Source organism: Cupressus sempervirens, chromosome 9, assembly GCF_028749045.1.
Source record: "Cupressus sempervirens isolate cs-2001-9-10 chromosome 9, ASM2874904v1, whole genome shotgun sequence".
In the NCBI taxonomy this organism is placed as follows: domain Eukaryota; kingdom Viridiplantae; phylum Streptophyta; class Pinopsida; order Cupressales; family Cupressaceae; genus Cupressus; species Cupressus sempervirens.
The window spans coordinates 510,825,301-510,850,234 of record NC_143126.1 but is presented as its reverse complement, the minus strand read 5'-3'; the positions used below and the strand labels follow the sequence as shown (position 1 = coordinate 510,850,234).

Sequence of the window (24,934 nt, the reverse complement as noted above, 5' to 3'; positions counted from 1 at the left end):
ATTTGGCTCAATGCCCCTTGCACCTTAACAAGTCATCTCATAAGTATGAAATGCAAAACGGGTTTCGGCCACCTAAGTTAACAACAATATGTCAATAAATATTAAGAAAAGTTATATAAAATTTGATAATTGAACATGATGCAAAATTTATTCAAATTAAATATATAAATTAAAGTTAGTAATTACAATTTACCTTTAACAACTCAAATTTGAAAAATGATCTGAATATCGGTTGTGACATGTGATGGTTCGTCACAAACATTTGTATGCCCTCCCCCTCTTGGTAAATTAATCCATTTGACTATCATTTGCTGGATGACAAAATTTAGGGAGTGTATGGTGCAAGTTGTCCAAAAAATATGGCCATACCAGCCCTCAAGGAAAGCACCTGCACCCCTACAATTTTTGGCATTGTCTATAATCATCTAGACCACATTCTCGCTACCCACCATCTCTATGGCCTCAATGAAAATTCTGGAAATGAACTGTAAATCTTTCACTTCCCCTTCACAATCAATTGCCTTCGAAAACATTGCCCTTTTGAATGACACTGCAATCAAATTAATCAATGGTCATTTTTTGTATCTTTCCATCCATCAAAAACAATAGAAACACCAGAACTTTGCCAAGAATTTCTAATTGGTTGAATAGCATTCTCTACACAAGCTTTCTCTTTTTGTAATAGATTGGTACACACCTTTTCATACTTAGGACTTGTGCAATCAATCAGTGGTTTATTTATGGCTGCCAACATTTCCTTCGAATATCGTGATCTTATCGAGTTGAAAGGAAGACCACTGGCAAAGAGGCAAAATGTAATGGCTTGATCAGCAAGCTCTCTTGTCTCCATTTTAAATATCATGTCTTGTGGACCTCTTTTGAGGGTGGTAGTTTCTACTTGTTCTTCTTCCACTCCCGATGCAAGTACTTGCAAGAATGGATGTTTGGAGGATACGATTGGTCCAGTGGGTAATTGCATTGTTTTCTTTCTGGATGGAGGTTGATTAAAAAAAAAAATTGATCTTTCAACCAAATTATTAGCAGCTTCTTGTTCATTTAAATATGAAGTTATTTGTACATTAGACGCCCCCTTGCCTCTCGTGCCTTTGCACATTGCTATTTCATTGCGAGTAGGGCCCATTATATGAAGTTTGACTTGGGAATATGAGCTACTGAATGGTTTTCCTTTGTAATTTTAACAATAATTACACTTCCAAACATATGAACCACCTCCTAAAACATATGAGATACTTGTGGTATGTCGCCTAAAATAGATCTTACATCAATTTTGAAACTATTAGCTCCTTGCCCTCCCACTGAACTTCGAATACCGGTGGCGGCCATTCTTGTCCAATGCAATCTAAGTTTCTTGCTATAATAAGAAATTAAGTAAAATTAAATTAGAAAAAAAAACTATGAGCATCAAGCATACAAGTGAAAAAAATGATACAAAACTACTAAAATAGATAGCTAAGCGTGTTTCTTTATTTTATTTTAATTTTTTTTAAATGGAAAAAAATTGAAATGTTCCTTCACAAACTTGAAGAAATTCATGAAAATCTCAAAAATATTCATTGCAGGACTCACGAATGGGATCAAATGCTTACCTTATACGCTTAAAACTCCCTTCTAGAAGTTGTCTCTTGCCCTACGAATGATCCTTTTTGAAAATAATTACCTTGCCTTCAAAATGCCAAAATGGAGACCAAATGAGAAGAGAATCTAGTTGCAAACAAAATGAGATGGAGAATGGTTGAATGGCCTCTTTTAGGGCTGTTTTAGCGTTTAGGAGGAAAAACAAAACAAAACAAAAAGGTAAAAAGACACATGTTTTATCATGCTTTAACTGATTTTCACTTGCAAAAAAGCTTTTTTTTTACATTAGATGTTTGGATGCATCCAAAGGCCTTGTGGGTGCCTTCAGGACGCATGCATACCCAAGCATCCAGGAGCTCGGGATGCACTTCTTGGAGGCATTCATGGACTTTTGTGCTTGGATCCGCCTCTAACAGAATCCACATCTACCTCCAGCATCAACCTAAACACATTGGTAACTAAGGTTGTAATTATGAAGAGTTGTGACTATTCGAAAGAGGGACAATTATGAAGGGTCATGACTCTTGCGAAAAGGCAGACATGATGAAGAGATGTGAGCTTTCCTTTATGGGGGAAGATATAACACTAAAATGGGCAAGGATTTATTTGAAATTGGCTTCCAAAAAGGATGAAGGAAATAAGCATTTGTTCTGTAATCGGAGGACTCAAAAGCGCAAATCTGATTGTGAATGGTTGTCTCTCTCAAAGGGCAGAAACAATAAAGAGATGCACTCTATCTAGGGCATTTACAATAATGATGAAAGGTTGTGTTTCTTACCAAAGGGCATTTACAATTTAAAGGTCTGAGCTCTCCCTCACACTAAGAGATATAAAGGAAAGAACATTTATTTGAGGAGATAAGGCAGATCGGATTAAATAAGAAATCAAATACACAGCAGATTCAAATACATATATTGTGGTCTTAAAATATATGCATAATACTGAAATTCAGATTTATATGATAGTCATGCTTAATTTCACTTATCTGCATATCCATTCATAATACATGGAAAATAACCAGTGCAATTAATGGCCTAGTCCTTAGTTTTCAGCTAATACCTTTGTGGGGATAGAGGGCAAAGTAGATCCTCACAGTCCCAAGATGGGGTAAGGACATGTACGTCTGAAGCCTTGAGGGAGAAGTCCCAAGATGGGTATGAACATGTGTTCTTGGAACCTTGAGAGAGCCTGCTTGTAAATGATTCCAAGCGTCCTTGCACAAAAATTCCCCCATCCGTCATTAGGGTCAGGGAAAAACTGAATAATTATCAGTTAATAATAGTTAAATTATAATTATATATATTAGTTATATTCTATTCATAATACATGAGATATTAGTACATTCATAGCTTATTCCTTGAACACCCGTTATTGCCCCTTAAAAGGATAGCTTGATTTTGTTAGAGAGAGGTGGAGTACTTCCTCGCAAGGTAGATGAATCTAAAGATGGGATATGGACAAGGTTCTTGAAGCCCTGAGGGAGCCTACTTGCAGATGGGTTCCAAAGCACCCTGTGACAAATAATTCCCCATCCTCCTTAGGGTTGATAATTAGGAGGTAAGGAATGAGGGCTTAAGTATGATAGTTGTCAAATCAAAATGTATTAATGTATGTTAATAGTTGGAAATCAGTAGCCTCCTAGTAAGGAACATCACAAAGACTTCCTTTTCCAAGGAAAACCAAAATCCTAGTTGAGAATTTTAGGTGTGTCAAGTAAAGTCCCAATAGGGGAAATTATATAATGATCTAACTAAAAGAATAATTGACGTCTTTGGAATGATGTCGATGTCTCTTTATATGCAATGGAGGGTTATGAACATGAGAAGTTGCAATTCTTCATATTCCTTAGCAAATCACACCACTTGGTGACGAAACACTTCTTTAGTAAACTAACTTCCAAAAAATTAATTCATGTTTATTATCAGGTAGCATAATTTTTTAATTGATATAAACTACTTTTTCATTTACTCATTAACAACACGGGTTTGCATTACAGTTTGCAGCTTGGAATAATGTTTATTATGATCATTGACTGCGTGGAGTCGATCATATTCATCAATGTTTTTTAAGGATGCTCATTGCTCTTCTACATTTTTATTGTATCATTGCCGCCCCATTTGTGAATCATTGATTATGCCAAGTGTCTTTTTGTTACCAATGAGTATTGCTTCTTTATTAACCTCTGTCTAGCTTTTAAATCTCGTGTTTGTTATCTTTTGAATTGCTTTCCTTTATGAAGTCATTTCAAATACAGTTCATTATTATCCTAAGCAAGCACAGAGATGTTTGGCCCAGGTAATGGTGATCAGTACCGAAAAGAAATGCTACACACAGACAAGATTAATAAGGAGGTGGATGTGGCAGTAGAGCCACCAATGGAGAGGTGGGGAAGATTTGCAGGAGATATGAGGGTGATAACACATGAGAAATAGAAGGGAGATGTAAGGATAAATGCTGCCACCCTGGAAGGGAGACATAAAGGCATAGAGTGATAAGCAGGGCCAGCAGACAAGAGGAGAGATAATGGGGAAATGAAAGGCAATAGAAATAGAGAATGGTGAACTTAGGAGGTGTTCACGCCTTGGAAGCCACAAATATCACCACAGGGATGGGGATAGCTCCAATCAAAAACCATTACCAGTCAAAAAAATGATCATTCATTTGTTAATCAAACAAATGTGTTCTTTATATGAGCATTGCTTGAATATTACATGACATCTTCATATATGTTTGCCTTTTACTGAACTTGAGGGGAACATCACATGCTCAATGCCCACCCTTCAAGACAACCTTACAGCTCTTTTCCACATCACTTAAGTGTATCACAGAGCTACACATACAGACCTTACTTACATGCTTCCTCTCATTATCAGCCAGTCTAAAAAGCATGTTTTCTAAAGGAATGAGCTGCTAAAACTTTTCAAGTTTGTGGTGTGAATTTTATAGAAAAGTTAATAGTCTTGACTTGATTTCACACGAAAAAAAGATATTTAAAAAACAAACTGCAAAAGCATTCAAACCAGACTGGAGACATGATGAAAATCAAAATGAAGGATTTTATAGGTACCCATGCAGTGTTCTTTACTTGAATTTAAGGCCAAGAAGATATAAAAAATACAAAAAAGGTAGTGCATCAAGATGAATTTCAAACCTAATGGCGAAATAACAAAAATTATCAATTCTATAAATGATCACAGAAAACCATTTCTTTTAACTTGGGGTTAATATAGTTGAATGTTCATGTGGGGTGTCATACATTGAAGAATCTTGTCGTTCAAACAATTTGAGGAACAAGGGACAAACTACAGATATAAAATATGATCATATTAGTAAATCATCAATCAGAAAGCATTCAAGTATATCAAAATATCATATTTAAACTGAAGATTCAAAAATCTTATCTGTACAGGGTAACTATTTTAAAAGACAGCTAAGTGAAGCTATTGAAATTAGCAACCAATATAGTAATTAAAATAAAGACAAAGGGTTAAATTTACACCTCCCATGGTATTCTCTGATGAATTTGATTTAAAAAGACTCAAAGCTGTTGGAAAAGATTAATTGCAAAATTAACAGAATAAGCTTGTGTCAATGTTGACTAGAACATTTAAGTTTGCGCCATTCATTCTTTCCAAGGTGACTCCTTTGGCAGTGTAGCTATTATAAATTGAGAGCTATTATTCACAATCTTCACTTATCTTTATAGATCATAGAGTATGATCCAAAGTGTTGATGCAAGATCTTCTACATTTTTTCCCAAGGAATTACAATTAATTTCATGGGCTGTGTGTGTGTATAGCTTTCCAAATAACTTTACAAGTTAGATATCTTAGTACTATTATAGATATTATCCAGAACTTCACCTAAAAACTCACCACATGCGTCACACCATCACCAGAATCAATATCCAGACCAGTCAACAGCCCTGCATATATTTCAACAAGGGCACGTGAAATGTGATATTTTCCCATCTAAGCAAATGTTTCTAGTTTGGTGGCTTTCATAAAACCTACTTGCATTTAAATCATCCAGAATTTTATTTCCTTTATGTCAGACTTTGGGATCCACAGTATATTATGTCATAATAAAAACATTTAAAAGCCAAAATAAATAACCTTTAATAAGCATTGGCTTGGAAAAAATGGAAAAGAATAGTTTAAGAAGAAAGGAAAACATTCGACCCTCATTATTAACAGGTACACAGTACCTTGAGCATACAATGTCAGAACAGCTTGAATCTGAATGAAAACACCTGCAAAGTTGTACTTCTCAAACATTGTTTCAATCTGCAAATATTAAATAGCTAAAAGTTAGCTAAAAACTAAAGGCAAAAATCTCAGCAAACATCACTAAATAGTTTAAAAGTAGTTAGTTCTCTACTTGAAAATGTTATTTAAATTGCAAGTTGTGAATATAAGCATGCAAAAATGTACCACTTTTTCACGGTTTTTAGAAGGATTAAGAGGTGGATCTGTCTGTAAAATCTTACACTCTGCTGGATCAATCTACACCACCATTAAATTCATAGGAAAGGTCATCCACATGTATAGAAAGAAAGAATGCAAGAAGGTTCCAATAAAACATCCATATAAAACTGAAAAATACTCTGAAGTACATTTTAATCATGATATGATGTCTACAGTGAGATATACTTCAGTGCAAAAAACAATTTAGCATTAATGAAAGTGTATTTTAATTTTAATTGAAAATCAAAGTAGTCTTTGTGCATTGATATACAGTACATGTACAGGTAGATGGAGAGACAGCTTTGTTTTACTCACCCTTAACTCGTTATAAAAAAAGAAGGATGACCCATATCATCCCAGTTTTGTATGATGCCATTATTAACAGGATAAGAGATTTCAAGGTGGTGGCAAAGAGCTGCACATGCTTCGCCTACAACAATATTCTGAAACACACCTTATTAGCATTGTTTCAGCAGATTACACATTAGCAGTTGCGTATAAATTACACACAAAGTGAAATGCTTCCTACTTTAAAAACATTACAAATGCAATTATACCTTCAATAGAGCTTATGAACATCATCTACCCTATTTGGAAAAGAAAAGACTACCTTGACAAAACCCAGGTAAGCCATCATACAATAATCAACTCTGTTCATAATAAATCACTCAATGCTTCAAGAAAAAAATCCATTAAAATATAGTAATATACAGCTCATTTGATGTGTCTTTCAAAATATTGGAAACCAATGAAGGAATAAATCATTTTAAAAATACACAATAATCATATGCTCATTACAGCTAAAAAACAGTCCTATGAGTAAAAAGGTATGCTAGGACTGCCTCTACTGATTTGTTTGTCAAGTCAGCTTTCAGAATAACATTATAAAATACCTGATATATATTTAACACAATACAGACTCATTATAGAACATAAACAGTATAAAAAAATAACAACAATAATCATGACCTTGTCCTTTCAAGAACCATTTATTGTATCATACATGTCATTGCAAAAGGGGCTTAGGGACAGTTCACATTGAGTGACATTTTTCTTCATAATTTGTCTAGCTAGGTTTGCAGGTTCTATTCTAAGACAGAGAAGTCCACACAAAAATGAATTTTGACCATAGCAAGAACATCCTTAAAGAGTCAAAATTGTGTAAAAGGACTTAAAATTGATTATTCTGATTGTGAAGATGAATTTGATGGTCCATGCTCTAATGGCATCCATGACTTGAGGAAGAACTATATTACATTTGATGCAAATATTTCAAATTATTCTTTCAAAAGAATGCAAATTATTCTTTGGAAATATGATCGATTTAATGCTTTCTCTCATTTTATCTGCTTGCATGATGTAATTTATAAAATAATGTCAATCAGAAAAGCTTAATCCACATTCAATATCTTGCCTTTGCCAAGCCCCTCATTCCAAAACTGTAATTTTAAGCATCTGCTTCACATTTATGATGAAACTACGATTTGCATTATTTTCCATTAAAACAAATCTTAGCATGGCCTCAGCGACCTTTTGACCTATGTAGTGTGTGCCCCCACCATTTGTGCCATAAATCACCATTATATCCCACAGTAAAAGAGACCTTTTTGGCTTTATTTACTTCAAGAGGTGGAAAGTCAGGAGCCCTCATTTTCAGTAAAAGTAATATCAATATTAAATTGCTGATGCCCACTGCCAACAGTACTAAGGTATCAAAAGTAAAATTGATTGTAAATACTACAGAAAAATTCCAAAGGAACACATCCCCTGCCAAAAACCTCACTTCTCAAGGGCAGGGACATCCCAGGTATAGGGGGATGGGAACAAAACACCCCTCCATCATCCCATGTGTCATCTACAAGAGTGGTCATCCTCATGATAGCCTTACAATGCAAGAAGCGTTAAAGACATTCCCCATGGCAACAGATGCATGGGGACACCCCATGTAAAGTTTCTGCAAATTCTATAGGTTCAGATCTGAGATAATACCCTTTTATTCGTTGATGTTCTGATCTTCTTCTTCTTTATGAATGTAGAATGTAATTTTCAGAATATTAAATTTTATTCTGAAACTTGTTTATCTCTGCAGTAATTCGTATAGGGCAGTATGGTTTTAAGGAGCAGACCTCAATGTTTTTGTGTGTCCATAAATTACAATAACATCCACCCCTTATACCAAGACCAAAGGGCATGTCCCTTAAAGGGACATGACCCTCTCTAGGTTGGCCCATACATTACTTGTAGAAATCGGCACCTATGAAGGAGATGACAAAAATGCTAACTAACATAACAATTATTTATAGTTAGTACATAACATGTTTACTGCCAAGAATCGCCGCCCATCCTATTTGTTAAGTGTAGTGTATATAATGCCTTTCATATGGTATAAGGGGAGAAGATTAAGATGCGGTCTGCATTTCAGATCAGTATGAATATCATTGTTAATATTTAACACTCCCTCTTAACTTGATAATCATACTGAGAGATAACATATCTAGCATCATCAATTACGATGAATTGGCATAGATTGATACTCTATATCTATTTGAATCTTTTGAGAAAATGGTATCATGGAGTTATATAACCATCTTGTGATATGACTTATCACTTATACTAGTGATGTCAGTATTGCATGTAATGCAATACACAGGATAAAATCCGAAGAATGATTAAATTCTTCATTTATCTAGGTTGTGACTCATAGGAACTGGCAAGCCTATATCACAACTTGATCTTGAGTTAAGATCTACCAGAACATAGGATAAAGTCTGAAGAATAAATTCTTCATTTATCCAAGTTGTGATTCATAGGCATGGAAATGCTTATGTCACAAATAATCTTGAACTCACCTAGATCTAACAATAGTTCTCTACTGTTCAACACATTATCATAGAAATCGTAATCTCTCATAATGTCTTTTATACAAGTATTCATTACCTCAGAGATCGTCACCTCTTAAATAATGAATACAAATGGTGGAGCCCATAACAGTCAATAACCTGACAATAAAATTATTTTATTAATAATTTAAAGAATACAAATGAATCAAAATTCAATTAGACCAAGTCTTTTCCTGAAGTGATCTATCTTCACTCTAGAGAGAGGTTTGGTGAGAATATTTGTTGTCTAATCTGCAATACAAGTGTATTCTAATTTTACAGTATTCCAGTCTACCACATCTCTTACATAATGGTAAGGAATTTTGATATGCTTGGACTTGTCATGAAAAATTGGATTCACCGAAAGCTTGATGGAACTCTGATTATCACAATGAATAATCGTAGGATTCATAGCTTGCCCAAATAATCCCACAAGTAAGCTTCTAAGCCAAACTACTTCCCGAGAGGCCATCGCTGCTGCAATGTATCAGCTTCTTGTGGAATTTTGTGCTACTGATGACTTTTTTTTGCATATCGAAGATATCATTGTTGATCCTAAACTGAAACAGCATTCTGAAGTACTTTTTCTCTCTTTAACACTTCCACCCCAATCAGAGTCAATGAATCCATGTAAATTTAAGTCAACTTTTGCATAGTTGAGCCCAAGATTAAGAGTGCCTTGTAAGTATCTCATAATGTGTTTGACTGCAACTAGGTGAATCTACTTTTGCTCACACATAAACTAACTTAAGGCATTAACAGCATAGCAAATATCAGATCTTGTATTTACCAAGTACATAAGGGACCCAATCATCTATCTATAGATAGTAGAATCTATGGAAGGTGATTTTGCTGCTGCTTTAAGTTTATGTAGATTAGTCTCCATTGGAGAAGACATAGACTTGCAATTCCACATTCCAAATCTCTTCAAAATATCTAATGTATACTTACTTTGATTAAGCATAATGCTGTTAGAATTCTGTCGTAGTTCTAGTCTTAGGAAGTAATGAAGGAGTCCCAAGTCTTTCATCTCAAATTCTCTAATTAGATCTTTCTTGCATTGATCTATGAGATGATCATCACTTGTTATTAGTAAACCATCAACATACAATATCATAATTACCATATCATCTTTATTTTTTTTATAATATAGATTTGGATCGGCTTCATTTTTTGAGAATCCTAAGCCGGTGAGATACTTATCAATTCTTTCATACCAAGCCCTTGGAGCCTGTTTAAGCCCATAGAGAGCTTTCTTGAGCCTGCAAACAAAAATGTTAGGATTATGAGTTTCAAATCCTTCAGGTTGTTCCAAATATACTTTTTATGTAATCTTTAAACTCAGGAATGGTGTTTTTACATCCATCTGATGTAATTTCTATCCCTTCGATGCTGCGATAGCTAGGATTGCTCTTACAGAGGTGTATCTAGCAACAAGAGCAAAAGTTTCTTCATAATCAATCCCTTCTTTCTGAGAGAATCCCCTGGCTACAAATCTGGCTTTATATTTTTCAATGCTACTGTCAGTAGCATGCTTTATTTTAAATATCCACTTGGAAGAAACAACAGATTTTCCGTCAAGTCTTCGAACAATTTCCCAAACATCATTCTTCATAATAGATTGGTATTCTTCTGTCATAGCTTCTTTTCAAGCTGTGTGTTTAATAGCATATGAAATATTGGTTGCTTCTGATTTAGACAAATCATTAGTGTTTGTTGTATAACTAGAAAATCTTTTGGGTCCTTTGCTTTCTCTGACTGTTCCAGAAGGTGCAACAAAGTCTTGTGCTGCCTCTATTGTATTAATGGCCCAAAGTGGTATTTTCTTTGAATTTTGAGTTTCTTCAAGATTAAGGTATTGAATTTCATCTTCGATTTCTTCCATGTTCTCCCTCTGAGACTTAGATTCAGTATTTCTTTTAGAACTAGGTAAAGGAGAGGGTTCTTCAGAGCCTAGGGTTCTTTTGAATGCAAAATCTTTTTCAAAAATTACATCCCTACTAAGTTCAATATTTTTCTATTTAGGTATGAAAATCCTATATGCTTTAGATGTTTCACTATACCTTACAAAAATACCTTTCCTCCCGGAGGGTTCTAACTTAGTTCTTTTTTCTTTTAGAGCATGGATATATATAGGGCACCCAAAAATCCTAAGATGACTTATATTGGGTTTAACTTTAGTAGAGACTTCTTTAGGAGTTTTATCTCTAAGGTAGGAGTAAGGGCTTTTGTTTTGAATATAGACAACAGTACAAGAGGCTTCTGTCCAAAGATAATATTCTAGATTTTGATCAAATATTATAACTCTAGCAGCTTCTATAATTGTTCTATTCTTCCTTTCTGCTACCCCATTTTGTTGTGGGTTAGAAGGAATGGTATACTCTCTCTTAATTCCTGATTCTTTACAAAACCTTTTAAACAAATTTGAGGTGTATTCCCCTCCATTATTAGTTCTAAGAGTTTTAATTTTATGTCTTGATAAGTTTTTCAGTTAAAGTTTTAAATTCTTTAAATCTCTTTAGGATTTCTTCTGATTCTTTGCATTTTAAGAAGTAAATGCAAGTTTTCCTAGAGAAGTCATCTATGAACAGAATATAATACTAAAATCCCCCAAGAGAAGGAATAGATATAGGTTCACATAAATCTGAGTGGATTAATTCCAAAACATTGTTAGTTTTCTAGTGCTATCATGAAACGGACTTTTGGTGTTCTTACCCACAGCGCATCCTTTGCATATGCTTGAGTGGTCTTTATTTAGTTTAGGTAAACCAGTAACCATCTTCTCCATAGTTGATAAAGTTTTGAAATTTAGATGTCCTATCCTTATGTGCCATATTTTATTTATGTCCGCAACTTCATGAATTAAGGCTTGAAAGCCGACTAGGTTTTGAATTTAATTCATACAAATACCCTTTTCTCTGACCAATCAATTTTGCTTTCTTAATTAAGGAGTTTTTACCCCAGGTTATGACTTTACCGTCCATGAATGCAACATTATGTCCATCTTCAAGTGTCGTAACCGAGATTAGATTCTTTTTTATTCTTGGTACATAGAGAACTCCTTTGAGAAGTAGAGAACTACTTGACTTTCGTTTCAAGGTGCAATTTCCAATTCCTTTGATGGAATGTGCTGAATTATCCCGGATGGTGACTTTGCCATTAACTTTTTCTGAAATAGAGACTAGTGCTTCTTTGTATCCTGTAATATGTTGAGAAGATCCACTATCAATCACCCATGCTTTATTTGACACTTCATTTGATAGTGCCGAATACAATATGTGATTCTTAGGATCATAGTTATCTTCTTCCATGGTGATGTTTGTATAGTTCACTTGTTGTTTAGAGTTCTTAAGGCAATTTGATCTGTAGTGTCCAAACCTTTCACATCTGAAACATTTTATTTTGGATAGATCTTTCTTATGTTTATCATTCTTTTGATTACCCTTTTTCTTCTTGAAGTGCTTCTTTTTGCCTTTATAGGAATTGTATTAAGAGCATGAAGTTCTTCATCTTCTGTTTTCAATTTTCCTCCTTTCTTTAGTTTTTTGGATTCTTCTTGAAGACAATCTCCCTTAAGTCTATTGAAGTCAGGAAGATTATCTCTAGCACTTACTCCTTGTGCGAATGTTTCCCATGAATTTGTTAATCCATCTATAGCCATCAGTGTTAGTTCGGTGTCATTAATGATGGTTCCTATACTTGCAAGTTCATCTCTTAGGCAAGCAATCCTTATGAAGTAAGAATTCATCGATTCTCCCTTTTTTATTTGAATGTGATTTAGTTGCCTTTTTAGTGCGAGAACTCTAGTTGCATTGTTAACCTCATATGCATTTAGTAGTGCATTCATCATAGCAAATGCTGTTTGATGTTTTGTAAGCATGGGTACGATGTCATTTTTCACTCTATCTAATATGAAATAAAATGGCTTTCCTATTTTCTTTAATCCAAAAGGATTTATGAGGTTTAATTGTAGGTTGTCTGGATGCTGATTCAACAAATTGTTTTACATTATTTTCTTCAAGAATCATCATGATTTTGAATTTCCAGGCATCGAAGTGTTCTTTTCCATCAAACCTGTCCTCAAGTCTGATTGTGTATGCCATTAAAGATGGGAGAATGATGCTAGATATATATAATGTTTTATTACTTAATTTGCAGAGCCTAGGTTTGACTACTAGAGCTTTGATACCATGTAAAGTTTTTGCAAATTCTGTACTAAAAATCTCAGACTTGTATAATATCCTTTTCTTACTGAATACAATCTTCTTAATACACTGAAGTAAGGAGGAGTTATTACCTTTAACTTTGATCTGAATGTTATTTATATCTGCAATATATTCGAACATGTATTATTGCTTGAGGGAGCAGAATTGTGATTGTTGTGCGTCCTCGAACTACAATAATGCCTACCATATATATCAAGAACAAAGGGCATGTGACCCTATCTAGGTCGGCCAAACACCTCTTGTAGAAATCGGTGTCTAGAAGGAAGTAACACAAAGTTTGACTAACATAACCATTAGTTATGGCTAGTACACAATGTAATTTCTGCCAAAGATGCCACCCATTCTAATATCAAGACTGATGTATATATATGCTATCTATGATATAATAGGTGAAGATAAAGGTGCAGTCTGCACTTCTCACACAAGTAAAAATTATCAATGTTAATATTTAACAATCTAGGCTTTGGCACATTACCCACCTAAAAAATTAAAATTAATTTCTGCGCATATCTATATTATATCATTTTAAAATTTATTATAATGCATTCAACTATAATATTTTTTATCTTAAGTTTTTTAATTTAGTAAGTGTGAAATGTCTTTATCACTTTTAAATTTAATATAGTATTATTTTATTTTGATGAGTATTAAGTTTGACTATTTAATTTTATAGTATGATAGTGAAACCTGGGGACTTGAGCCCCACGCACCCTCCCACACACACCCAAACATACTCCCCCACATAAAAACAAACAAACCTTGAAATACCCAGCCCTGGGATGTCCCCACACCGAGTACTTGGACTACCCAAGTATCCCCACCTCTGCCATTCCGCAACCACACTCCATTGGGATGGTACTCGAATTTCTATTTGAATTTTGCTTTTTGAATGTTACTATTGGGTATCTACTATGTTGAATGTTGAATGGTTCTTGTTCCTGTTGCAGTTTGCTATGTTCCAGTATATCAATTTGGTATTTGTACTGATAATCATTCATAACTACCATTTTAAGTTCTATATGTATAGTATACAACACCCCCCTTGGCCCCTACTATTGTCCCTCTGCCATTGCAAAGTTGAGGCGCTTTCTCCCCGTCCCAGAAACTCATTCCAGCATCCCAGCATCCTGACGTGCTCCAGTGCCACTTTTACACTGTTCAAATCTATCTATCATTATTAAACTATTCTGAGAATTTAATGGATTTAGAATTTTTATATATTTTTTAATTGAAATTGATATAAGGCGAATTTAATGCTGAATTGCTTTACAGGTTTTTTGCCTTTGCTAAACTCTATCTAAATATAGGATTTCAGTGTTTAATGATCAATTTTGATTGTTTGTTGTATAATGTTACTATTATTTGAATTCCAGCTATATTTAGAATGTTTGCGTGTGTGTCTGTATATATATATATATATATATATATATATATATATATATATATATATATATATATATATATATATATATATATATATATATATATATATATATATATATATATATATATATATATATATAACCTCTGCAGTTTCTTTTGTTTTTTGCTGCTCAAAAAATCCATCCCTGCATTCTCGAGAGTTGAGACTTGGAATTTTCAAGAAACATTTGATCTTTTTAAAGAAACAATTATTGAACGAAATCTTCTAAATGTTATAATTCTTTTATCTAGGTTTCAAAAAGGATTGCAATTGACAGAATTGACTCAAGCTCCACAAATGCAAATGCTATCACGTGTGCTGAACTTGGATCAAGCTTAAATTTACAGAATTGTGATGCCAGTCATGAATTTGGTTCAAGTTCTATACTTGAAAATAATACTGATGGTGGGAGTTTTCCTATCAATGCTACTCGCCACAAGCAACTAGAAGATGAAAATAAACAACTGAAAGAAAGGTACAAGCCTGATTAAAAACTTTGATTTTCCTTCATGTCTTGTGTGTTTTCTATCAATAGCATGGATATTTATCTTTGCCGTTTATATTGAATTGACCTGTGTTTTACAGGATAAAGATGTTGGAAGAAACCATCCTAAAAAGACTAGAGATGGAGATTGAAAAAAATAAAAGCCTTGAAGCCCATGTAAGCAGGCTTTATAATAATATATTATAGCCTTGTTTACTTATTCTTTTCCTGTACTGTTAATTTTCCTATTTTATTGATGTTACATATTCTCTTTCCTACTTTTCTTTCGAGCATGCATTATGTATTGCATTACGAGAAAAAGTAATATCACAGAGTTGTCGTGTATTCTAAGTCATAACAGGGTTTCTGTTATGGTTCTTTAAGCCATTAAAACTAAGCTTTTTTTATCAATGCACGGGATACATTCAAATAAAATCTTCTTGATCCATCTGATTAATGATGTTCCATTGCATTGTGAGATAGGGCACATGATCATTTCTCTTACGTTTCATCGCATTGTGAGATAGGGTGCATGATTAATGATGCATCTACTGATCATACAATATCTTAGATCGTTGTAGATGTAAGTGTATTAAGGCATGGATCCCTAAATAGGGTAGATATTTTCGAATATTTTATAGACCATAAGAAACTAACTGGACACCCTGAAATAAGAACATGCTGCTTCCTTTATAGATAATTTGCTTTTAATTTTATTATCTTAAATATAGTCTATCACATCTTTCTAGATTCGGTCCTAGCTAGAATAGTTTGGTTGTCAATTTTGTTCTTTTTCCTTGAGGGATCATTTTTGTAATCTTGCTTTTTTTTAAACTTTAGTTTCTAAGCTTTGTAATTTGGGGGAGGGGGTTGTCAAATTTTTTCAATAATGATTTGTCCTTGAAGATATTATCTCATACATTTTTTATAGTATATACACATGTAATGTTAACCTTTTATTGTCGATAAATTCAATTCATTCAAATTCTATTAGTTTATTTTGTCTACTTTTCTATCTGGATTCTATAACTGTGGGTTAGTACTGTTATTATAACAATAATGGTCTCCAAAAATATCCGTGTTATCTTTAATGACTTGTTAGACCAATCACTGGTAACAAAAAGAGTCTTAAATCATACCTGATTCTCTCAATGTAAGAACTTGAGTTACAATTGAAGCTTTTTCAGTTATCATCAAGATAGATAACAAGAAATAAAGCTCTGTCATAAATTGGACGATTTTATGTATTAGTAATATGCAGTCGTAGTTGTTGAGGAAACTGTTCACAAACAACAGCTAGTTCATGTTTATGTAAGAGGATTTTGTGTCTAATATTTCTTCTTCAATCAATGTTTTGTGCATCCTTCTATAAATTGATATTAAAAGGTTGTTCCATGAATTGGGTTTTAACAGATAGTGAAATTGGAAAAAGAACTTGAGGCTGGCCAGAGAAGATTATCAGCTGAAACTTTGCAGAGAAATTTGGAGGAAAATGAACTTCGAAATAAACTGAAGGTCTATTTCTTTTATTTCACTCTACACTCTACTGTCTTCATTTTCCATGCATTCATTGATATTCTTGGCCCTCAAACTTTTAAAGTAGAATGGATTGTGCATATGTGAAGAGCTGAATGAGATTGACTTAGGTTGCTTCCTTTTGGTTCGAGGATGAGTTTAAAAACAATTAGGTAACTTTTGGTCCATAAAAAACTACAAATATTTACATTACGTCATCAAAATAGTGAGCACATTATATTACATTAATATTCTAGTTGAAACATTACATCTTTGAAGATCTTTCCATTTAATCCAGTAACCTCTTCGTCCAACCTTTCTTTTTTAACAAATATATTTGTGAAAGATTCTTTGTTTCACTTCTTGAGGCGGCTTTTGAGGGACATCCATTTCCTGGCGAATTTAAACTTCTTTGTCCCTTTCTAGATCTTGGTTTCCTTCCACAAGGATTTAACCAGCTCAATTAAGTGTTCATTGCTAAATCACTATTTTTCCATATTGAAAGGGCTATATGGCAGTTGATCCTTTGAGACGGATAGTGCAATGGGTCAGTGGTCTGAGGCAGAGATGGGTAATTCAGTTTAAAAAGTCTAACTTGCTGATTCGGATGCAGATGCGTGGATATGCAAAATTTTTTTTAGGGGGTTTTGGATGTGCGCGCGTGTGTATATATATGTATGTATGTATATGCAAAGAAATGCAATAAATACACAAAATTAAATCATTTGATAGCATGACACTTCATCATTGATCAAGATAAAAATTAAATGCCAATTGATAGTTCACAAATATTCAAATATAAATAACTAATAACTAATAAGCCATATCATATACATCATGTTCACAATTCTATTGTGAATCAGAAAATCATTACATGTACAAAATCAAAATCTAGTTCATGATTCATTGTTGATCAATCAATATTCAAGATTCACTAATCAGAATAATAAGGATTCTCAAGAAAAGCCTCATCATTTCCAATTGCTGCAACTTCATGATCATTTGAACCCAAAGCGGTTACACTTGTACTAGATGGACTATGTGTTGTGATATCATCATCATCATCATCATCATCTATGATTGTAGTGAATTTAGTAAGATCTTGAATGGTCCCATCCAAGTTGGCACACTCAGGGGCTACATCTCAAAACTTGGCTGCCCATACCTTGTAGTGATCCTCCTTACATGACAAAAGACACAAGTTGGTATGAATGTAAACCAAGTTTTTAACCTTTTTTGAGCCTAACGATTAACGCTTCATTGAGTGGATAAAAGAGTATGCACTCTAATTCCGTTAAGCAACATAAGAACTTGCAACTTGGACGTTGTTCACAAAATTAAGAATAAAAGTGAAAAACAAATTAAAGAATGTTTAACACTAAAATTGTACAATAGAATTAGCCAAAAAAACTTAGTTGTGAAAGGACCTTGATTGCAAGAGTTTGTAGATGCTTAAATGGTTGACCTTAAAGGTACCACCATGTGATAGTTTGCATGTTGTTTTGGTTCCTTATTGCATTTATTCATCTTGGAAGAGTCTATCTAAAGTTTTGTGGCACCCATTAGCAACTTTATCATCTGCATATGGTGCTACTCTATTCGGCATAGAAACGATTTCCTTACTATAGTACCTCAGAGATGGGGCATATCCAAGGAGGTGCAATGGGTTGGTCATCTTTTCCCAACAATGATGAATGGTTGTTTCCACTTTATTGCATAAGGTTTTACATTTTGTGGGATCATTCTCATGTGTTTGTATGGCAAGTCATACCTTCTCTACAATTGTGTCCATGCCATCACAGGCATCCCCCAAACAATGTTTATTTGTATTAGCAAATCGGAGCATTGTCATGATAGGCTCGGTGAAATCCAATACAAATTAAACATGATCCCATCATTTGTCATCGAAGACCTATGCCTTGACCTTTTGGGCCCTCTCTAAATGTGAAGCCTTCCATACACCCCATTGGTTGGAAATAACTATTTGGCTCAATGCCTTTTACACCTTGACAAGTCGTCTCATAACAATAGTATGAGATACAAATCAGATCTCAATAACCTAAACAAGTTAATTGCTGGGTGGATATTTTGCAACTGACAGTTTTGGGTAAAATCCAGTCACAAAATAGGATGACCAGCCGTAGCGTGTGAGACAGAGTCTCTCCTACCTTAAAGGGAAGGCTCCCCCTTCCCACCATTCCTTGGATCAACTCAAGGTAAGCAAGAAGCTGAGAGATTTTGTAAAAGGGTGTTACCAATATTCTTTCCTCTTAACTTTGAGGAAATAATCTAGTTACCCGTGGAGCAAGTAATAGGTAGGGTGAAATCTCTAATTACACATCTGTCTAAAAATTGAAAACGGTGATATTGATAAATCGACAGTAACTCAAAGGCTAGCTGAAAGTGTGCCGATTTGGCTCTAAGTTCGGTCGTAATTCTATATGAATAAGCTTTACTAATAAGGCACGAAGACTTCCAAAAGTAAAGATATCCTAATTATTTTGTGAATCAAGAAAGAGATATAAGCTATAGACAAAGCTTCTAGTCTATATATCTCTACAATTACTCCTAGTCAAAGCTCCGGCTCCAATTGCTTCTTAACTTGTTTTATACTCAATTATTAAGAATACAATATTACATGAATCAAAGATAACATATGCAAATTGCAAACAAAGCTTCCAATTCACACAAGTAACAATTGCACTCAATCAAAGTCTAGTTTCAATTGCTCCTTTGTATTCACTTTTCTATCAAAATAATGCTACACAATCAAAGTTCTATTGGCACAATCTCTCCAGAGCTCTCTTGCATGCAATAAAAGATGATTTTACAATAAGAGGTCGCTCCTTTATATAGGAAAATAAGTTGAGAAAAAGATGGAGGAAAAAGTGGTAGCAACTCAACCAACTTTGACCTAGTCTAACTAAAAGAGAAATTATTGAGTTACATGCAACTGCAAATGCAACTTGCATTATGTGTAATTACATCTTTCCATTCAATGTATTCCCTTTGATCTACAAACAAAAGTAAATACAAAATAACAACCCTAAAGATTGTTCTTTAGTGCCTTGAATTTGATGATAACATCATGCAGTGTAGGAAGATCGGAAATTTCCATTGTCTTTGATATTTTCTCTATCCTTATTGCATCTGCATATGCTGATTGCACAATCTTGGAATTTTCCGCTAGAGAATCTTGCAAGTGTTTTGCCAAAGATTTATGCAAAGCAAATATGTTTATTGTGTGAACCAAAATCTTGAAAATCTAAATCATCATTGATCCTGATTGTATATTTTGAAGTCGTTCTTTCAACTGCATTTTGATTACCATGTTCATCAAGAATCTGACATCCCATTTGCTTCAAATTGCATGTGATCCCTGTTTCTATTGCCTACCAATCTCCAAGGGTTGCTTGCAACTTTGTTATTAGTTTTCTTAGTAATTCTTCTTTTTAGCCCATAAGTCCTTGATATCTAAAAAACATTTCACAAGATGGGAGAATGTCACATGAAACCATAGCATCTAGATCAAACTTAACAATCTTGTCCCAGTCATTAAGAATCCCTTTCAAATCATTAGCTTCTTGAGTCAAGGAGGAAATTAATTCTTGTTCCATCTCATCCATGTCTTTGATACGCCTAAGGACTTTAATCGTATCTATAGTAGCTTGGACTCCTTCAGAAATGACTTCTCCCAACCAAGACTTTTCAGCTTCAAATATCCTTTTCCCCTGAGATGTCAAAGACACAACAACAGCAGTTTGAGAAGATTGTTGCCGAATAACTTCATTTAAGCGAGCAACCTCATGCTTGAACTGATTTTTCTTTTCCCATAATTCATGGTTGCTTTTTGATACATTGGCAAGTGCATCTTGAGCATCTTGTAAGCAACTCAAATTTGATTGCTTTCCGATCTCTACCTTGGTGAACTTGTAATCAAAATGGTTAAGTTCTTCAATAGGTTTTTCCACCAGTGGCTCAACAACCTCTACAAACTTGGTTTTTTTTGAATCAACTAAGATCTTTGAAACAATCTTATCTTTCAAAGATTTGGACTTAGTTTTCTTTACAGGAAGGTTGTCTGGGGGAGTAACCACTTTCCTTCATTGCGATTCTACTTAACTATGCAGGCAAGCTAAAACTTTCATCCATGGAAGCAGGTACAGTGGAGACCATTGGCATTGATCCTGATTGTATCTCCGTTGTAACTGAGCAAAATTCCGTTTGCACAACTGAATTCATAGGTGCATGATGAGAAGATTTTGTCATGAATAATTCAAAACCTATTAGAGATGTATCAAGTTGAAAAACTTGACCTTCTGTGAGAGTTGGAAAATCTTCAAACACATTCCCCAAATTTTCATATTATTCATTTGTTAAATTAAGAGGAGCTGCCGAAGATATAGGAAGAGCCAGTGTATTGAGTTTTGAAGTAGGGATGGAAGGTGTGAAAACAATGGAAAATGAATCCACATCATCATCTATCTCATCCAGAAAAGGGGCTTCCTGCATGAATGGTTCATGAGTTTGTGCAAGTTTTGGGGGAGATATGATCATAACTTTCCCTTCTTCTTCCTTTGATTCTTTTTGTGACTCTTCCCTTGATTCTTCCCCTGACTACTAAATTGGTTCAAAGATCTGAGATAATTTCAGTCCCATTCCTCCCCTCAACTTGAATTAAAGAGATTTCTTCACATCAGAAGAATCACCATCTTTACCTATGATTTTTAATTGTGACTTCCTTCTAGGAGGACCAAAACTTCCACAATCCAAACCCAATTTCAGTTTAACCCTTTTTAGGCCTTTGATTTCAACCACTTGTTGGTGTTTGCTAAAAAGGATTGAAAATCTATCAAATATAGATGTATCTTCCTTCTATTGCCATTGAATGGGAAAAGGGCATTGTCTATTAAAACCAACCTGATGATATTCTTGATCAAGAATGTTGCCATCATCTTTAATTTGAAATCTTGACGGGATTTGAAGCATGTTAAGATCGATGATCTGTTGCAAAGTTAATTTGTAGTAATCCATTTTCATTATATCCAATTCTATCCACATGTCGATCTAAGCATATTTGATACGATGAACATGTGTAAAGGTCCTTTTGATTTGAGAATTCACTTCTCTATAATCAAAGTCAAATCTGGCTTTGAATCTCTTCAATGTGATGTACTGAAGTTCTGCTTCCATTGTTTTTGCTTTGTGTACGGAAGTAATCATATAATTACCAATTATCAGGGGTTTGGCAGAAGAAATACCAAAACTTGGCCTATGCAAATCATGTTGATCAGATTGAACTTCCATGAGTTGTATCGTAAATTCCATAAAATGATCCTGTCAGTAGCATACCTAGGTAAGGTATATGGCTTTCATTTAAAGTACCCAACCCTCAAGTAAGTAAAGGTTGGAAACTGGATAAAGATACAACCATATTGATTTACCTTCTCCAAAGCTTCATCAGATGCCCTTTTGATGGACAACTGTTTATCAAACAAACACCGAAAATGCCCAAAGAAAGCATCCTGAACTCTTATGTAATGATCCTTACTATTAGCTAGAGTAATCTGATCATAGTAATACCAAACTGAAATTTGAAGATGATCTCCTCTGGTTGAGAGTTTAGAAAATGATCCCATGGCAGCCATAATATAAACAAGGTAGGAATTCATGTAGAAAGGTATTGAAGTCCCTACATTGAGCAACTATTGACAAAGTGTAGTGTTGATTAGTTCTCTCCAAAAGATATGTTCCTTATTATCTATGATCTAGAAAATGAACTTATACATCTAAGATTCAAAATCATTAGAATCTTTGAGACCACAAATCTTGTTGAGAAGGATAATAAGGTCTTTGTACTCCTGCTTGAAATTAGATCTGTGAATGGTCTTTGGCCATCTCGAGAAGTTGTTTCTCTTTGAATCCAACCAATATAGATTTACATACTTCTAATAGTTTCCCTTATTCTCATTCCATATCTCCAAAGATGACTCTTTGGTCAGATCCACACACTCTGCAGCACTTTGAAAATCCGCTCAATAACCTCTGGATCAAGGCTTACAATAACATTTCCATCAGCATCCTTGATCATCTTTGACTTTGGACTGAAACACTTTGCACATCCAAGAAGAAATTTTGTTTCCAGGGAAATCGTGGGAAACATAGACAAAGTGAATATGACTTCTCTTAATACGTTTCATTTCATGACTAATAGGAGCTTCTACCCTTCACAGGAAATCAGTCATGTCTACATGTCTGATCTTTGTATCTAATACATTGTCATGAATGAATGTGACATGAGATTGAGTTGCACGAGCCAACTTTTTATCAAACTGGTATTTCATTTTGCCCTTAGATTTTGATGATAAGGGCATCTCTTGTGCTTGTGTTGCAACACAAAAATTCCAAAATGTGAACACATCATCAAAGTATATTTCCATAAAGGGTTGATTAGCAAGAAGCAAAATGTCCACTTACATGATGATTGTGTGCCAAAAATGAAGGAGAAAGAAACACTAACTTTGAAATATTCTCAAACAAACTTGGATTTCTTGAACCTTGCAAAGAGGAATTTGAAATGAGCATACAATGAGGCATTTTTCATGCCCAATCTCAAAAATATGCTCAAGACATACCAAAACACAAAATGTTTTTGGCAAAGAATATCTTTTTCACAAAAAGCGTGATTCCAAAAGGGCATTACATGAGTCGATTTTTATCTTGGAATGTAAAAACATGCCCTCCAATACCATCAAGAATGATTTAGATTCGAAAACAACACCCTATTGGGAAAAAAAGTGCATTTTGAAGGCCCAAATCTGGGCGTTTCTCCTCAAATGTGGCTTCAAATGGAGCTGTAATGGCACATTTTTGGCAAGAAATTCAACGCTTTTGTATGAGAAGGATTGGACATGCAAAAACGTCCCTAAAAGAGAAGATTGGAAGTCATTTTATGAAGAAATCTGAGATTTATATGCAAAAATGTGTTCTTGGGAAGAACTTGCATGAAGTTTCACCCTCAATCCTCAAAAACGGGTTTTAGAAAGGCAAATGCATACATTTGAATGCAAAACCCACCTTTTAGAGGTGAATGCATGTTAAAAACATGCATCCAAGGTGCACCTTTTGGAGGTGATTACATGTTTTAAAAACATGTAAATGACTTTCTTTAGTCAAAATGCACCTTTTGGGTGCAAACACATGTTTTATTAAGTGCTTTTTGCCCGAAAATGGGTTTAAGAGATGCATATAAATGTCTTACTGGCAAAACACACCTTTTGGATGCAAAAACATGTTTTCTAAAAACTTGCAATTGCAACCTCAAAGGCAAAATGCACCTTTTAGATCCATTTCATGTAATGTTTCCTTTAAAGTTTCCTTATGAAGTCCTGTAGTATGCTTTAGGTAGTCTTGTCGTTTGCTTTAGGTAGTTTGGTTGTGTGCTCCAAGTAGTATCCCTTAGTGCTTTGGGTGGCTAGTGCTTAAGGTAGTTCTCCTTCAGTGCTTTGGGTGGCTAGTGCTTCAGGTAGTTTTCTCTTAGTGCTTCAGGTGGCCAGTGCTTTAGGTGGCTAGTGCTTCAGGTAGTATGGTATTATCTTGATGGTCGTACGATAGAGTGTATGGCCACATGATGTAGGCCTGAAGGTGGTATGATGTTCTCTTGAAGGTCGTACAATAGTGTGGTGGCCGTATGGTGGAATGTTGCTATGGTTGTACAAGATGGAGGTGCGATGGTCATACAGTGTGGGGAGAAGACAAGCCGTATGGTATGATAGCAGCAGTATAGTTACGGAGTTGTCCAAGTTGTACGGTTGCAATACGGAAGATGCACTTCATGATGTGGGGGATGGATGGTGTATAGATAGAGGAAGAATGCTAAGTTATTCAACCATAAATTTATAGATCCAAATTCATCAATAAACCAAACAAGAATGGAGATTGAACATGAATATCCTTCAATTAATTTTTGCAGTAAGATGATTTTCTGATTTGCCAGATCCGAGCAAAGTATTACATGCAACGGAATAGGGTGAGGGTTGAATCCCACCGAAACTAAATAAGCCAAGTAGGGAAGATCTTTCACTTCTGAAATTGCGAACAATAGAGAATCCCAATGGAAATTTGCAGTACAAAATAAATAATTAGAATGCATACCTACAACTACATACAAGTTGTGCTTAAATACCCGTTGGGGAAAACCTTTCCGGGGGTGTACAAAGATAATCGACGGCAAAACTTACCAACAAAAACAAAAATGAAAATAGGTTTGAAATATATTAAACCAATTGGAACCACAAATACAAATAATAACTTGGGCCCATATTAATTAATTAAAGTAACTAATT

At 34.4% G+C, this 24,934-nt stretch overlaps 1 protein-coding gene and 1 long non-coding RNA gene across 2 annotated transcripts in view; one reads left to right on the top strand and one right to left on the bottom strand.

Moving 5' to 3' along the window:
* The window catches only part of LOC149539593 (uncharacterized), a 137,050-nt gene that overhangs the window by 85,402 nt on the left and 26,714 nt on the right, over nucleotides 1-24,934 (top strand). Inside the window, exons 17-19 of the mRNA XM_089800821.1 lie at nucleotides 14,842-15,065; nucleotides 15,176-15,251; nucleotides 16,488-16,589. Coding sequence (XP_089656947.1) covers nucleotides 14,842-15,065; nucleotides 15,176-15,251; nucleotides 16,488-16,589 — 402 coding nt within the window. The remainder of the gene's footprint in view (nucleotides 1-14,841; nucleotides 15,066-15,175; nucleotides 15,252-16,487; nucleotides 16,590-24,934) is intronic.
* Nucleotides 5,470-6,100, bottom strand: LOC149539594 (uncharacterized). Its single transcript, XR_016355950.1, has 3 exons — nucleotides 6,030-6,100; nucleotides 5,804-5,882; nucleotides 5,470-5,521 (listed from the first exon to the last, which is right to left on the bottom strand). It is a non-coding gene; the product is annotated as an uncharacterized LOC149539594 (long non-coding RNA).